The sequence below is a fragment of the Polypterus senegalus genome, chromosome 8, assembly GCF_016835505.1.
Source record: "Polypterus senegalus isolate Bchr_013 chromosome 8, ASM1683550v1, whole genome shotgun sequence".
Taxonomy (NCBI): domain Eukaryota; kingdom Metazoa; phylum Chordata; class Cladistia; order Polypteriformes; family Polypteridae; genus Polypterus; species Polypterus senegalus.
Window position 1 is genome coordinate 53,622,365 of NC_053161.1, and position 16,934 is coordinate 53,639,298.

The 16,934-nt window shown below is 44.6% G+C and overlaps 1 protein-coding gene across 1 annotated transcript in view; it reads left to right on the forward strand.

Moving 5' to 3' along the window:
* The first annotated feature begins 11,484 nt into the window (after positions 1-11,484).
* cerk (ceramide kinase) overlaps positions 11,485-16,934 on the forward strand; it is a 68,960-nt gene continuing 63,510 nt past the window's right edge. Inside the window, exons 1-2 of the mRNA XM_039762144.1 lie at positions 11,485-11,608; positions 15,827-15,949. Coding sequence (XP_039618078.1) covers positions 11,485-11,608; positions 15,827-15,949 — 247 coding nt within the window. The remainder of the gene's footprint in view (positions 11,609-15,826; positions 15,950-16,934) is intronic.

Genomic DNA, 16,934 nt, shown 5'->3' on the forward strand with positions numbered 1-16,934 from the left:
ATCCAATAAACTTAATGTCACTGCTGAAATACTGTTTTCCATAAGGCATATCATATATTAAATGGAAGTTGCTGCTTTCAAAGCTCAGCCAATGATAAACAAAAATCTAAAGAATTAAGAGGGGTTCCCAAACTTTTTCATATGAGGAGCTGCCAATAGCAGTGGTACAAGGCTTAGCTAAAGAAGCGTAAGATAAATTCTACAACTGCTTTGATTCTGTAAATTGGGACATAATAAGGGATTCCTAGTGGGTTGGATAATGGATGGATAAGGGATTCCTCATTAGATCAGGATGAGTATGCATTTGTCATAATGGGATTCATCAAAAAATGTGTGGATGACTGCGAGCCTGTGAAAACAATTTCCAAATTAAGAAACCATGGATTACCACTGTCATCAGGAATTTTCTAAAGGCGTACATCAATGCTTTGCAAAATACTGACATTAAAACATATAAGAAATGCGGATACAAATCCGGAAAAGCAATGGATATGGTTGAGCATCAGTATGGGAATAAACGTAAAATGGAATTTAGCAGCTGTAACAATTTGAGTTAACCTTTTTGAGGGATTAAGGATGTTTAAGGACTACAAAGTAAAAGTTTTATTTTTGTGTTGTTATGAAATAAAAAGTAATGTTTTCTTTTCCTGTTTTGATCACAAGAGCTAGAGTACCTTTCAATTGCTTACTGTGGATGTCATATGAAAAATGTTGCATGCTTAGTATACTTTTTATTTATTTATTTGTTTGTTTACTAATTTATTTATTTATTTCTGTTTTTATCAGCTGTTCTGAGAAGGTTTGCAAATATGAATTTCACTGTACTATGCACATATGACAATATACTTGACTTGGTTTAAATGTTCACAGACTGATCATGTGCAATAAATGCAAACGAAAGAACAAACCAAATCAGCTAACCATAATCACACAATAAAAATGGTATGGTATACTGGCCTGTCATAGTTTATAATCAGAGCTCCCTTATCTCCTCATATTTACTTGTTTATAGTAATGTGCATGCTGCTCATTCTGAAAGTTGGAAATTAATGCTTACAGTATAATAAGAATATATTATCAAATAAATTAATTAAATACATTTTCCCAACTTCTGTGGTGTCATTGCCTAGTTTTTCACATGCCAGTGTGTTTGCGACCTACCTTCCCCGTTCTGTGAATTTAGTGCAACCTGCTTCTTCCTTGGTGAATTTAATATGATCATCAAAGCGGACGGGGGTCCTGTGCAATCACCAGGGGCCTCATGTATAAACGGTGCGTACGCACAGAAATGTTGCGTAAGAACTTTTCCACGTTCAAATCGCGATGTATAAAACCTACACTTGGCGTAAAGCCACGCACTTTTCCACGGTACCTCATGCCTTGTCGTACGCAAGTTCTCTGCTCGGTTTTGCAAACTGGCGGCACCCAGCGTCAAAGCAATGGTACTGTTCTTGTGTGATTACTCTTTATTTTCATGGCCGCGCTTTATTATATATATATATGTGTATATATATATATATATATACATATATATATATATATATACTGTAGCACTGGAGGAGTCTTTTAAGATTTCGAGAACTCTGCCGCACCTCTCCGTTGTCGGCTAGCGCTTGCCAGCGCCATGCACGAACTGCACCCAGCTCTTTAAGAAAGAGAACACTCGTGCCCCATACACCGCACGACTCGAGTGTCTCGGTAGTTTGCTTAGATAACATCTTAGCAAATAAACAGCTCTGTCCTGTTGTATCTTTTATTACAGAAGATAGTCAGAAACAAAAGCTCAACATTATTGCTGCCATTGCCAAGGTCAAGCACGAAGACACATTTCAATAAATTGGTACTTTTACAAAATAAATAACCCCGGACGGCGATAACCCAAACCCACCCAACCAATTAAATACAAACACACCATTATTTACAACACAAATGACAATACGTGAAATTCGACATACAATAAGCTTTTTATAAATTACCCATAATTTCCGCAAATTATTTACATAAATTACCCATGAGGCGCCACTCCGCCAGCGCTTGCTGCCGGGTTGTTACACAGCCCCTCCTAAGAGGGTTAGTGTCCCCACAACCCTACTCATCACAGATAAAATCACGTAAATGTCCTGGCCGCCGACGGACACGCTTTGTCCTGCCAGAGGTGCCATCACTGGTGTCGGGCTCAGTCCTGTCACTGTCTGACTCGGTGCCGGGGGTGGAGGTTGGAGAACCGCTTATATTTTCGAAGTTGTTGTTGCTCTGGGGCCAGTGGGTGGTATGGTGCTAAACGGTCCTTGTGCAGCACCACCCGCCTGCCTCGCCCAGGCATTCGACTCGAAAACTACCTCCGATATTTTGTCCAATATTTCTCCCGGTCCTTGCCAATGGTGGGCTAGTTTTGGGGACAATCCCGTTTCCGTTCGCGGGCAAAATACCCACACTTTGTCCCCTGGCTTCAGCGCCGGGCCATGAGCCCGAGTCATAAGCCCGTTTTGGCGTGCTCCAGCTCCCTCCAGGGCCTCCCTGGCCAGTCGATGAACGGTGTCCAGCCGCTCTTTTAGCCGTCTAAAATAATCCATTTCGGGCCCACCAATAATCTCAGGCTCAGGGGGTGAGCCAAACACTAAATCCACCGGCGTGCGAAGTTCCCTTCCAAACATCAGCCCCGCTGGCGTGCATTGGCTCGACTCCTGCACTGCTGTCCGATATGCCCATAGGACCAAAGGCAGATGTTGGTCCCAGTCCCGCTGGTGTTGACTGGTCAGAATTGCCAGTTGAGTGGCCAGGGTGCGATTAAATCGCTCGACCAATCCATCACTTTGTGGGTGAAGGGGTGGTCGGGTCTTTTCACCCCAGTCGCTGACACACCTCTGAACAAACGGCTCTCAAAGTTCCGCCCCTGATCGCTGTGGAGCTCGTCCGGAACTCCAAATCGAGTGAACATTTCATCCACGAGTTTTTGGGCAGCTGTGGGGCACTCTGATCCGAACTGCATACGCCTCTGGCCATTTGGTAAAGTAGTCCATTGCTACCAAAACGTAGCGATTTCCGGCTTCCGTTACAGGAAAAGGACCCAGTATGTCCACGCCAATTCTCTCCATGGGTGCCCGACCAGGTATCGTTGCAATGGCGCTGAGAGCGTTGACCAGGTCCTTTTGTGCAGTGCAGACGTCACAGCAGTGGGCGTGTAGCTCTGCGTCTTGCCGACACCCGGGCCAATAAAACCGCTGCCGTAGTCGGCGCAATGTCTTAGCGTTCCCGTAATGTCCGGATCCAGCCGCTCCGTGGACCCATCGGAGGACCTCGGCGCGCAAAGCCTGGGGAACCAGTAGTTGTAGCCGGTCAATTCCTCCCCCGGGTGCGTGCCACCGCCTGTAGATGCGCCATCGTGCAACTCCAAGTTGCCCAACTGAGAGTGGAGTATTTTGAGTTCAGGCCCCTGTGGCGACACGGTTTGCCAGTCGGGGCGTTCTTGTGTCTCCAACCAGCCCTTTACCTTTTCTAGTGCTTGATCGTTCGCCTGTAACTGCCTCAATTGGTCAATAGTGTACGGCTCCCCTACTCCAACAGTGTCATCTATCCTTGCGGATGCGGACGATGGCCCCAGCCCCCTTTCTTCCTGTCGGCGGCAATATCGACATTCATTGCTGAGGCATGGGCGCCTGGAGAGGGCATCAGCGTTGGCATGCTGCCGTCCCGGTCGGTGCTGTATCTCAAAGTCATATTCTTGTAGAATCTCCATCCACCTTGCCACCTGGCCCTCTGGTTGCCTGAAATTCAACATCCAGGTGAGGCTAGCATGGTCAGTCCGCAGTGTGAACCTAGTGCCCAATAGGTAGGGCCGAAAGTGCCGTGCCGCTAGGATCACTGCCAACAGTTCCCGCCGAGTGACACAGTAATTCCTCTCCGTCGACTGAGGCTGCAGCTGTAATAAGCTATCACTCTTTCTCCAGCCTCCCCCTTCTGTGAGAGCACGGCCCCAATCCCCACATTGCTAGCGTCAGTGTCCACCACAAAAGGTTGGTTGGGGTCAGGGTACGCCAGGACCGCGCTGACGAGGGCAGCCTTTAACTGTTGGAAGGCGGCTGTGCAATCCTCCGTCCACCCAAACTGTTGGCCCTTACGTTAGTCGGTGCAAAGGGCTGGCAATGGTCGCAAAGTTTTTCTGAATCTTCGGTAGTAGGAGGCTAAACCCAAAAGCTCCGCAGTTCAGTGATATTGGCTGGTGGGGCCAGTTGCTCACGGCAGTCACCTTCGCGGGGTCTGTAGCCACCCCACTCTCGCTGATTACGTGCCCTAGAAACTGAGTCTGTCGGGCGAGAAGATTGCATTTCTCAGGGTTTAACCGCAACCCGGCGCTACGAATGGCGGTCAGGACCTCCCTTAAATTGTGCACCGCCTGGTCAAAGTCTCTGGCATGAATCAGCAGGTCATCTAAATAGACCACACAGCGGGTTCGGGAATGTCTTTAGGACCCGCTCCATTAGTCTTTCAAGCGTGGCGGCGATTACAAAGTCCAAACGGCATTACCTTAAACTGCCACAGCCCTTGTCCGATGGTGAATGCAGTTTTGGGTCGGTCCTCTGCTGCCAGTTCTACCTGCCAATATCCACTGCGCAAGTCCAAAGTGCTGAACCAACGGGATCCAGCCACATAGTCCAATGCATCATCGATGCGAGGCAATGGGTAAGAGTCTTTTCGGTGACTGCATTTAATTTACGAAAGTCCACACAAGGCGCCAACCCCGTTTTCTTCCGCACCATGACCATGGGTGCGGCCCAGGACTGTCAGAAGGCTCAATGATGTCGTTGGTTACCATCTCGCGAATCAATTCTTCGCAGCTTGGCGCTTTGCAAGAGGCAATCTGTGGGGCGCAACCGAATGGGGCGGCGTGGCCAGTGTCAATGTGGTGTTTGACTAACGAGGTTCTGGTGCAGTCCTCTTCTCGAGCCGCAAAAGGTCCACAAAGTCGTTCAATACTTTCTGGAGTTGCTCCTGCTGTGGCGTGCTCAGCTGTTCACCACTTCGATGGCCCAATTCTTCCACAGCAGCAACCGTCTCAGTGGATGGGTGGTCGTGTGAGGAAAACCGTTGGGGAGCACTGGTCTGAGCTGCAATACTCTCCTGGGGGTCTCTTCAGTCCCTGCATCTTCCGAACAACGGTCGGGAGCGGTGAGCCGTGGTGTCCAGGCAAATCCAAGCTAACAGCCCTTCCAGGATGATTCCAGCCCGATTGGGCGACACAGTCTCATTACCTACGCGAGGATGGCCCTGGACACATCAACACATGCTCCCCAGTGGGCCAGCAAGTCTAACCCAATTATGCATTTGTCTTTAATGTCCATGAGCCAGAATTGGCTGGTCTGGCTCGTCCCTACTACTACAGTCAATAGTTTCTTTCCGGGCATTTTTGTCCGTTCACCCGTAAACCGCGCAGTTCGATGTTAGAAGGAGTCCAGTCTTTGGAAGAGGACCAGCTGTTTCGGCAACACTCCTCTCTGTAATAGACAAATAGTGGACCCGTGTCCACTAAGGCACTGCATGGCCGTCCGTCTATAATGCAGTCTAGGTACAGTCCACCTGAAAACCCACAGCCCCACTTTAGGGCATCATTGCGGAGGGATGATGATGGCTGGGCGACTGACCTCCACACCCTCAGGTTGGTCCCTTTCTACCACTCGCTCAACTGCTCGTTAGCGGCTTGGGCGTGATGATTGACGTGCCGGAGACCCAAGCTGTAGTACCTCTTCAGCCCGTTCAGCCTCCCGTAGTGCCTCACTCAAATGTCTGGGCGACAGCAGACAGACGTGCTGACGGAGACGCTCTGGTGTAAGGCCCCGCAGGAAAGCATGAACACTGAGTTCTTCCCTTGCTGCTGTCGAGAAAGTAGGGTAACCTTTCCGTACATAGACCCTGATGTCAGCTGCAAATGCTCCCACACTCTCACCTTCACGCCGATGTCGGTTTGTCAGCTCCTCCCTGTTGTGTTCCGCTGAGGTTCTCTGTCCAAAACGACGGGTGAGAGCATCGGTGAGGGCCTGAAGATCACGACACTCCTCAGGCGGCAGGTCGATGAGTACCTGAAGTGCGGGACCCTCCAAGGCAAGGGCCAAGTGTGTTGCAGCTTCCTCGCAGCTCCAACCATTGTGAAGAGCAGCCAGATCCACTTGTGCAAGGTATGGCTCTAGGGGCGTCAACCCGCTGTATCGTGGCAGCTTAGCGGGTGACCGTGTGGGGAGGACCGGCCGACTGGTGATTTGGGGTGTCGTTGCGGCAGCTACAGGTTCATTCGGCCGTGCCTAGAAGATCGCAACACTGTCCGGGGAATACTGGCACCCTCAGGCCAGTTTGTCCTTTTCTCCGTGCAGTTCTGCTGATCAGGCTCCAACATAACGCTATTTTCGAGATGGCACGCTCTATTTCTTCAAGACTCTGTTCCATGACGGCGTCTTCTTAACAGCCTGGTCTCCCACTTCTGACACCAATGTAGCGACCCGTGGAGGAGTCTTTTAAGATTTCGAGCCGAACTCTGCCGTGCACCTCTCGAAGCTGTCGGCTAGCGGCTTGCCAGCGTCATGCACGCAACTGCACCCAGCTCTTTAAGAAAGAGAACACTCGTGCCCCATACACCGCACGACTCGAGTGTCTCGGTAGTTTGCTTAGATAACATCTTAGCAAATAAACAGCTCTGTCCTGTTGTATCTTTTTATTACAGAAGATAGTCAGAAACAAAAGCTCAACATTATTGCGCGGCCATTGCCAAGGTCAAGCACGAAGACACATTTCAATAAATTGGTACTTTTACAAAATAAATAACCCCGGACGGCGATAACCCAAACCCACCCAACCAATTAAATACAAACACACCATTATTTACAACACAAATGACAATACGTAAATTCCGACATACAATAAGCTTTTTATAAATTACCCATAATTTCCCCGCAAACTATTTACATAAATTACCCATGACGTCACTCCAGCGCTTGCTGCCGGGTTGTTACAATAATATATATATATATATATATATATATATATATATATATATATATATATATATATATATATAGTATGTGTATATATATATATATATATATATATATATATATATATATATATATAGTGTGTGTATATATATATATATAGTGTGTGTATATATATATAGTGATATAATAACGTCACAAGACAAAGTTAAAGTGTTGGGGAATATGCCCTGTATATTGCTGGTGCAATTTCTGTGGTCAAAGTATTGTAAAAAAACATTCAACATTCGACCTTGTGTTGTTTTTGCAATGGCTTTTTAAATCGTAAGAAAATGGCGGCAGGAAATAAATCATAGCTGAAGTGAGTTCCTCTGAACGAGACCGGAATGTGACGTCATCACAAAGAGCCGGAAAGTGGCGTTGTAGAGAAAGTGGATGAGTCGCCATTGTCATAATTCTGGATTGGTGCAGGTATTGTTGTATTATTTATCATCTTTTTTTCTGAAAGGTCAGAGAGAGAGGCATCATTACCACAGTGCAACCCCTATCTGTTAATTCTTCACTCACCTGAGGACATGTTGAATGCATTCTAAGCGCATGTGTGTGACATGGACCGAGAGGTCGAAGGTACGAGAAAGTCTGTCAGCGTTGGCCTGAAGGGATCCCCGACGATAAGTGATGTTGAATCTGTAAGCTTGCAAATCCAAAAACCACCTGGTAACACGAGGGTTAGACTCTCGACTCAGAGCCATCCACTGTAAAGCGGTATGGTCCGTCACCAGAGTAAACTCTCGTCCCAACAGGTAGTAACGAAGTTGTGTCACCGCCCACTTGATAGCCAAGGCCTCCCTTTCCACCGCAGTATACCGAGTCTCCCGATCCAACAGTTTCTGGCTGAGGAATAAGACAGGATGTTCAGCACCATTGATGCATTGGCTCATAACGGCACCCAATCCTGTGTCCGATGCATTAGTCTGGAGAATAAATGGACAAGAAAAGTCAGATTTCAAAATAGGTGCTGACGTAAGGGCTGACTTAAAGTCACAAAATGCAGCTTCAGTATTCACATCCCATACCACTTTAAAAGGAGCCCTTTTCTTTGTTAAATTTGTAAGAGGTGTGGCCCTCTCGGAAAAAGTAGGTACAAAATGACGGTAATAACTCTCCAAACCCAAGAAACCTTGCACTTGCCTCTTTGTAATCGGACGGGGCCAATTGCCAATGGCATCAATTTTGGAATACTGTGGTTGCACCGTCCCTCCACCTACTAGATAGCCTAAATATTTAGCTTTGTTCAAGCCAAAGAAACATTTCTTTGGGTTGATCCGAAGCCCAGCTTGAACCAGCGTGGTAAGTACAGCCAATATCTGCTTCACATGATCCTTCCAAGTGGCGAAATAAGTGACAATGTCATCCAAATAGGTGACACTGTATGAATTGTGGGGACATAGCAGGGTATCCACCAGACACTGGAAAGTTGCAGGTGCCCCGTGCAAACCAAATGGAAGGACCTTGTAATGCCAGTGTCCACGAGGAGTATTAAAGGCGGTTTTCTCTTTAGCGGAAGACATTAAGGGAATTTGCCAGTACCCTTTCGTCATGTCAAGAGTAGTTAAGAATTGGGCGTTTCCCAGCCTTTCGATAAGATCATACACTCTAGGCATAGGATACGCATCAAATTTAGAAACCTAATTAAGTTGACGTACGATTGGACTAGACCATGGACTATAACTTTCTTCAATAATGTCCATCTCCAGCATACGTCTAATTTCCAACTCCACTTCATTTTTCTTTGCTTCAGGAAGCCTATATGGGCACAACCACCACTGGATCAACAATGTCATGTTGAATCAACTCAGTGCGACCAGGTAGCTCACTAACTACTTCCAAGATGGACAAGATAGCTGATTCCAGCTCAAGTCGTTGTTGCCAAGACAAATTAGAACCAAAATTAAGGGGTTGATATTCAGCAAAAAGGGAGCGTGGATGGCCGGAGAGAGGCTCAGAGTCACTGTCCTTCCACGGTTTCAGCAAATTAATTTGATGAACACACTTGCTTGGCCGACGATTAGGTTGTTTAACTAAATAGTCGACAAGCCCTTTTCGTTCCTTAATTTCATATTGCCCTTGCCAATGAGCCAACAGTTTTGAATGAGAAGTAGGTACGAGCACAATAACACGATCCCCTGGGCGGAATTCCCGAAGGGTGGTGTTACGATTATAATATTGCGACTGAGCTGCTTGAGCTTTTTCCATATGTTCTTTGGGTACTGGCCGGATCTCATTTAATCTGTCGCGCAATTGCGCAATGTTTTCCAAAATATTAGAGGTTGGCAATACCTCTTCTTCCCAACCTTCTTTTAACATATGCAATAAACCCCTGAGATTGTCTTCCGTATAGGAGTTCAAAAGGAGAAAGCCCTGCAGAGGTCTGTGGGACTTCCCGATAAGCAAAGTAAGTAACTGATCCCAGTTTCGACCATCCTCGCTAACTACCTTACGTATCATCTGCTTAAGAGTTTGATTAAATTGTTCTACCAAGCCGTCCGTCTGGGGTGATAGACCGAGGTTTTCAGATGTGAAATGTGCAGTAACTTCGCAACCTCCCTGAACGTCTCCGACGTGAAAGGATTTCCTTGGTCTGTTAAAACCTCTTTGGGAATCCCAACACACGCGAATATCCCTACCAATTCCCGAGTGATTATTTTAGAAGTAGCTGAGTGCAAAGCAACAGCCTCTGGAAATCACATGGCATAATCCACTAGAACCAAAATATATTTATGACCTCAGAGCAAAGGTTCAATGGGTCCTATGAGGTCGATTCCAACTCTTTCAAAGGGAATGTCAATTAAAGGAAGAGGAATAAGAGGAGCACGGTCCCTCCTAGGAATCTGTCGAATCTGACACTCTGGGCACGAAGCACAGAAATGCCGGAGCTCCTCATTTATTCCCGGCCAATAGAATCTGAACTTAATACGTTCTAAAGTTTTATCGGTCCCCAAATGGGCTCCGAGTAAATAAGCATGAGCTAATTCACATACGTAATGACGAAAAGTGTGGGGAATTAATAGTAATGTTCTAATTTCCCCATCATGTTCAGCTACACGATATAACAGATCATTTTTTATAACAAAGTAGGGCATTCGTGGTAAGGGATTTACAGACATCTGTCCGTTTACTGAAACCACTGCATGTATAGCGAACTTTAAGAATTTGTCATTCCATTGCTCCCGTTTAAAGGATGAGGGTGTAATTTTAAATTGTAAAACTAAATCGCTAATGAGATCCTGAGCTACCTCGATGGGAGGAGTTTCAGGCGCAACAGGTCCTGCAAGGAGTGTATTGCCTTTAGTAGTGCCTGAAGTTCCTTCGTCTCCATCTGCTAAACTATCTAATGGGGAATTATGGGAGCTTGTACATGGCGTGGAGGCAGTCGGATTAGTGTCATTTCTATCCACTACCATGCCCTCTTTTAAACCAGGAACAGTATCGTGTATACCACTTTTATTATTCAATCACGTCCCAATATAACTGGAAAGGGTGGATCGGTCATAACTGCCACTACATTGGTCTTCATTACATTATCTACCGTGATTATACAAGAGGCTGCTCTATAATATCGAGTGTCTCCATGTATACATTTTAAACTAATTTTATGATTCCCCCACTGTCGCAGTAAAACATAACGGCAAGCAACAATGGATATGTTACTCCTGGAATCAAACATTGCAGTGTCTTTATAACCATTAACAATTACTGCTCCCGTATACGGAAAAAGATAAAGGAGTGACGATAGCACATTACCTCTCTTCCTTTCCCAATGAGCAATCCATCGGCTCTGGTGATGGGCAAGTAGTAAATAAATGACCCAACCCTCCACACTTGAAACAGCGCAGAGGATTGCTGGGTCTCTCTATCTTCCTTGTGGAGATATCGGGATTAGATCGGGTGGGCTTTGAATAAGGTACACGATCCTGTCGGGTTGAACGCGAGGACTGTTTTGAACCCTCCGATTTACAGGCCACCCAATGACGCTCCACTATCTCGATGAGATTATCCATAGAGGTAACCTCCTGTTTGCGGACCTGCTGGGCGAGTTTCTCAGGCAGAGCATCAGTGAAGGTCTCGATTATTAACAACTCGGCCATACGTTGGGCACTATTAACATCTGGCCTTAGCCATCTGCCCACTTTTTCCCCCTACCTCCTATACTTGGGTACGAATGGATCGTTCGGGGTCAATGCTCGCCATTCTCTCGCCTGCTTTGCCGCCGATACACCGTAGCGTTTAAAAATTTCTCTCTTTAGGAGCACTTAATCGGCAGCCCACTCCTCAGTGAGCTCATAATAAGCCCTCTGCGCCTCCCCCATCAGTTAGGGCACCAGAATGTAAGCCCATTCCGCCTGTGACCATGCATTATGTTTAGCATTGCATTTGAATACCAGAAAGTAGGTTTGTACATCATCATCTTATGTTAGATAGGTTAATAAAGGAGGTACAGACCACGATGTCTCCACTCTTGTTGCTGCTGCCGCTCGAGCTTCTGATTCAGCCAACCGGGTCCTCGTGTCTCCTAATTGCAGCTTCACTTGCTGTAATTCGGCCATCATTGTGTTCAACACTGCGTTCAGGTCTTGTCCCTCTGACATCCTGGAACAATGTATAAATCCTGCCGACTACGCTAATTGTGATATAATAACGTCACAAGACAATGTTATAAAGTGTTGAGGAATATGCCCTGTATATTGCTGGTGCAATTTCTTTGGTCAAAGTATTGTACAAAAAATTCAACATTCGACCTTGTGTTGTTTTTGCAATGGGTTTTTATATCATAAGAAAATGGCAACAGGAAATGAATCATAGCGGAAGTGACGTCATCTGAATGGAACCGAAAGCGACACCATCACGAAGAGCTGGAAAGTGACGTCATCTGGATGGGACCGGAAGTGATGTCATCACGAAGAGCCGGAAGTGACATTGTAGAGGAAGTGGATGAGTCGCCATTTTCATAATTCTGCATTGGTGCAGGTGGTATTGTTGTACTATTTATCGCCTTTATTTCTGAAAGGTCAGAGAGAGAGGCATCATATATATATAAAATGTGTGTATGTATGTATGTATGTATAAGCTAATTGTACAGTAAGGTCCATAAGAGCAATCAAGATGTGATTGAAGTATAGACTTTCAGCTTTAATTCAAGGAGTTTAAAAAAATATATATTGTATGAGCTGTTTGGAATTATTTTTATACACAGTCCCTCTATTTTGAGGGGCTCAAACATATGTGGACAAACCTAACCTAATCATAAATATAATGATCATTTTCAATATTTGGTTGAAAATCCTTTACAGTCAATGACTGTCTGAAATCTGGAACCCACGGCCATTTCCAAGTGCTGGGTTTCCACTCTAGTGATACTTTGGCAAGCCTTTACTACAGTGGTTTTCAGTTGCTGCTTGTTCATTGAACTTTCTAACATCAGTTCTGTCTTTAACAAGTGAAATGCATGTCCAGTTGGTTTGAGGTCAGTTAATTGACTTGACCATTTAAGAATATTCCACTTCTTTGCCTTGAAAGCACTTGGTTTGTTTTTGCAGTATGTTTTGGGTCATTGTCCATCAGTATTGTGAAGCATCATCCTATCAGTTTTGCAGCATTTGGCTGATTCTGAGTAGACAGAATAGACCTATACAATTTAGAATTTATCCTGCTTGTCCAGCCAGCAGTTATATCATCAATAAACACTAGTGACTGACCGTTTCCAGTGAGAGTTGGACTCCGCCAGGGCTGCCCTTTGTCACCGATTCTGTTCATAACTTTTATGAACAGAATTTCTAGGCGCAGCCAGAGTGTTGAAGGGGTCCGGTTTGGTGGACTCAGGATTGGGTCACTGCTTTTTGCAGATGATGTTGTCCTGTTTGCTTCATCAGGTCGTGATCTTCAGCTCTTTCTGGATCGGTTCGCAGCTGAGTGTGAAGCAGCTGGGATGAGAATCAGCACCTCCAAATCCGAGACCATGGTCCTCAGCCGGAAAAGGGTGGAGTGCCCTCTCAGGGTTGGGGAGAGATCCTGCCCCAAGTGGAGGAGTTCAAGTATCTCGGGTCTTGTTCCCGAAGTGAGGGAAGAATGGAGCGTGAGATCGACAGGCGGATCGGTGCGGCATCCGCAGTGATGCGGGCTCTGCATCAGTCTGTCATGCTGAAAAAGGAGCTGAGCCATAAGGCAAAGCTCTCAATTTACTAGTCGATCTACGCTCCTACCCTCACCTATGGTCATGAGCTATGGGTAGTGACCGAAAGAACGAGATCGCGAATACAAGCCGCTGAAAAGAGTTTCCTCTGCAGGGTGTCTGGGCTTTCCCTTAAAGATAGGGTGAGAAGCTCAGTCATCCGGGAGGGGCTCAGAGTAGAGCCGCTGCTCCTCTGCATCGAGAGGAGTCAGATGAGGTGGCTCAGGCATCTGATCAGGATGCCTCCTGGACGCCTCCCTGGTGACGTGTTCCGTGCATGTCCAACCGGAAGGAGGCCCCGGGGAAGAGCCAGGACACGTTGGAGGGACTATGTCTCCCGGCTGGCCTGGGAACGCCTTGGGATTCTCCCAGAAGAGCTGGAAGAAGTGGCCGGGGAGAGGGAAGTCTGGGCCTCTCTGCTTAAGCTGCTGCCCCCGCGACCCAACCTCGGATAAGCGGAAGAGGATGGATGGATGGTTGGACTGGCTTCCATTCACTGCCATACATCGGATCATGAGCTGTTTCTTCTCTTCTCCATACCCTTCTCTTTCCAGCATTTTAGAATATATTGTTCTTAGTTTCCTTGGTCCAATGAAATTTGTTCCAGAACTGGAAAGGCTTTTAAAAATGTTTTCTGGCAAAGTCTAATCTGTCCTTCCTATGCTTGAGGTTTATCAGTGGTTTGCCCCTCTGTTTTACTTTCATGAAGTCTTCTCCTGATTCTAATTTTTGGTGATGATAGGTCTGCCTCACAACTAAATGTTGTGAAGGGGTTCTTCTTCACTAAGGACATAATTCTGTAATCTGAAAAAGCTGTCTTCTGTGATTCTTGCACACCGCTGTTCATCTAACTAGAAGTGTCCAGTACCTTCCAAATACAATTTTTTTGTATGTTGAAGTCTTATCCCTACCCATTGACTCTCACTATTTGCATGTTGGGAACTTGAAAATGAAAATGCAAAGTGGAAAATGACGATTCAATGACCAGCAGGTGGCACCAGTGTTTATTTGCATTTTCCTTTCATTTTTGTTGCTTCATTGTGGTTCAGGATGAAAGTGGGGGTTATTTCATTTTTATTTTATTTTTTGCAGCATTCTTGTGCACAGACTTTGAAAATTAAATTGCAAGTGGGGTTTATTTTAATTTTTGCAGCATTTTTGCACACAGACTTTGATAATGAAATTGCAAAAGAGAGATTGCATTGTCATTTTATAATTTAAAATTTTATTTCCTTTTTTGCAGAAAATACTTTCCATATGGTAGTACTACTTGAAAGGGACACATCAACAGCTATACATGTGCTTTTAGTGTCACAGCCTGCATATGCTTTATCTTCAAGAAAATACATATACACAGAAAAATAAGCAGGGAGTCAATTTAAATGAAAAGAAAAAAATAATTAGAGTTGAACTTACTTACAGTGAATAATCATAAAAAGCCTGTGGGGAATACAATTGTGATCTATATTTTGAAAAAAATTTAGCAAATCAAAACAATACAAGTAGTAAGCAAAAAATGGGTCTACATTGGATTAATCATGAAATTCATAGAGTGGGAATACACCATTAAAACAATTTGCAGATTCAGCTGGATCACTAACTTACACACATTTAAGACTGTTACACAATCATTAGATTCAGTTCATGGGTCTCTTGTTGAGATTGATACACTCATAGAGGTGTAATGAACAGGTGAAGACCTCAGTTGTGAATAGTCTGTTTATCACTTAGCTGTGACCAATTATTGGTACTGTGACCATGTATACCATATATGTTTTCTTTCGTGCTTATTTTCAGTTTATACATTATATGTGTCATGTGTAAAAATAACACTTTTTATGAATTATTTGAAAGAAGAGACCCTTGGGTATATAAAAATATCATTATTGCTTTTGGTTGACATGTAAAACAGCAATGGAAATTTCTCCTATTCAAGGTTTTTGTTTTTGTTTTTTTGGAGAACAACTATAGATGTTTTAGTAGAAGCACACTCTGTTCTATGCTGCAAGCAACTTAGTCTTAAGAGAAATAACCAAAAGGAACAGGGCATGAAGAAGGATGTATGCTGAACTTATTTATTATAGTGCATATATATAAAGCATATAGCTTTTATATGTAGAACAGCCACAATAGTCATTGCCTAGGGCTGGCAACTTGCTGAAGCTGGCACTGTTGCTACAACAGCCATACATGCCCTTGATACAGTTAACACTATAGTGCCTATTAGCAAATTTTAGATTGTGAAACTTTGCTGTTTTACTTTGGAGGAAATGTTTTTCAGAAGGTGAGTCAAGATAATGTAAAGTTGATGTTAAGCTCCGGCATTATGATTCTACCAAATCACCAGAGCGATTTCACACTATGTATACTATCCCTTATAGCTTCTTACACTGTGGTTGTAATCCATTCACATGGCGTAGTGTTTTTTTTATGGTAAATGTAATGCCTTGTAAGGAAGCTGTAGTTTCTTGCTAATTGTGTCTTATGGTGCCTTCAATTTAAAAAAAGAAAATGATAAACAGTACACAGATTAAGTCTGGCAGACAAAGATGCAATAAAAGACACCATAAGGAATTTAAGATAGATTAAGTTTTTCACTGAATTTTATTTTATTTTTTAGTGTTTTATGTTGAAAGAAGAGGACATCACCGCTGGCGATGTAGAAGTGCAAGTTTCTACAGTAATGATCTGCTCCTTTGTCATCAGTGGGTCCAATCACTGGGTGAACGCATTTCATTACTCAGTAAGTTGTTGCAATGCTGTCACTCAGCTGTTATTTTTAACAAGACACTCGGTTATTATTTATTGTTATAATTATTATTTTATTGATTAAATAGCTTTTTTTTTCAAAATAAGTTATGGCATTTGAAGCATACATTCAGAATGAAATATAATTAGCTAGCTATTCTTGGTTATCATCTCTTTAATAAAACCCCTGTGTGCGTCCAGGTGTCCGTGTGTGTGTGCCTTCTGGTGAAATGCGCATGCGCGGGCCGTGCCGCACATCGCAATCACACCGTGCCCCGCACATGCGCACTGCACTGTGGACGCACACACACTGGAAGCTGAGCACACAGTGAATGGCCTAGCCGCTGCCTTGCATTAAAAGTAAATAAAGCACACACACTAGAAGCTGGGCACACAGTGAATGGCCTTGCCACGGCTGCACATGATAAGAAATAAAGGACAACATTACTGGGGAGAGTGCTGATTGGGTAGTCGCGGCCGCGCACATAAAATCTGTTGCTGGGGAGACACCACACATTAAATAATCAGCTGCACGTCAGCACAGATTAAATTACTTGCTGGGGAACTAAACAGTACTTGGTGGGGAGATGCCACACGCACGATTATCAGCTACACTCCACACATTAAATCAGTTGCTGGGGACACTCTGCTGATTGCCCAATGTTGTGACAGAAAATTAAAGTCATATTACGGACAACAAAGCCAGTATTACTGTCAGAGAAAATTACAGGCATTTTACGGAAATACAAACCTGTATTACTACGAGAGAAAATTAAAGACACACAATACAGTGATGCATATTACAGCCACATACAAGCCAGTATTACTGTAAGAGAAAATATTACAGACGTATCTACTAACAACATGCCACCCAAAAAAAAGGACAAAAGACACAGACAGTCAAATCCTATATAATCAACATCTCCTGGAAGAATGGTCAGCTCAACAAGTAAACATCAACAAATGAAAGGCTGAAAGAC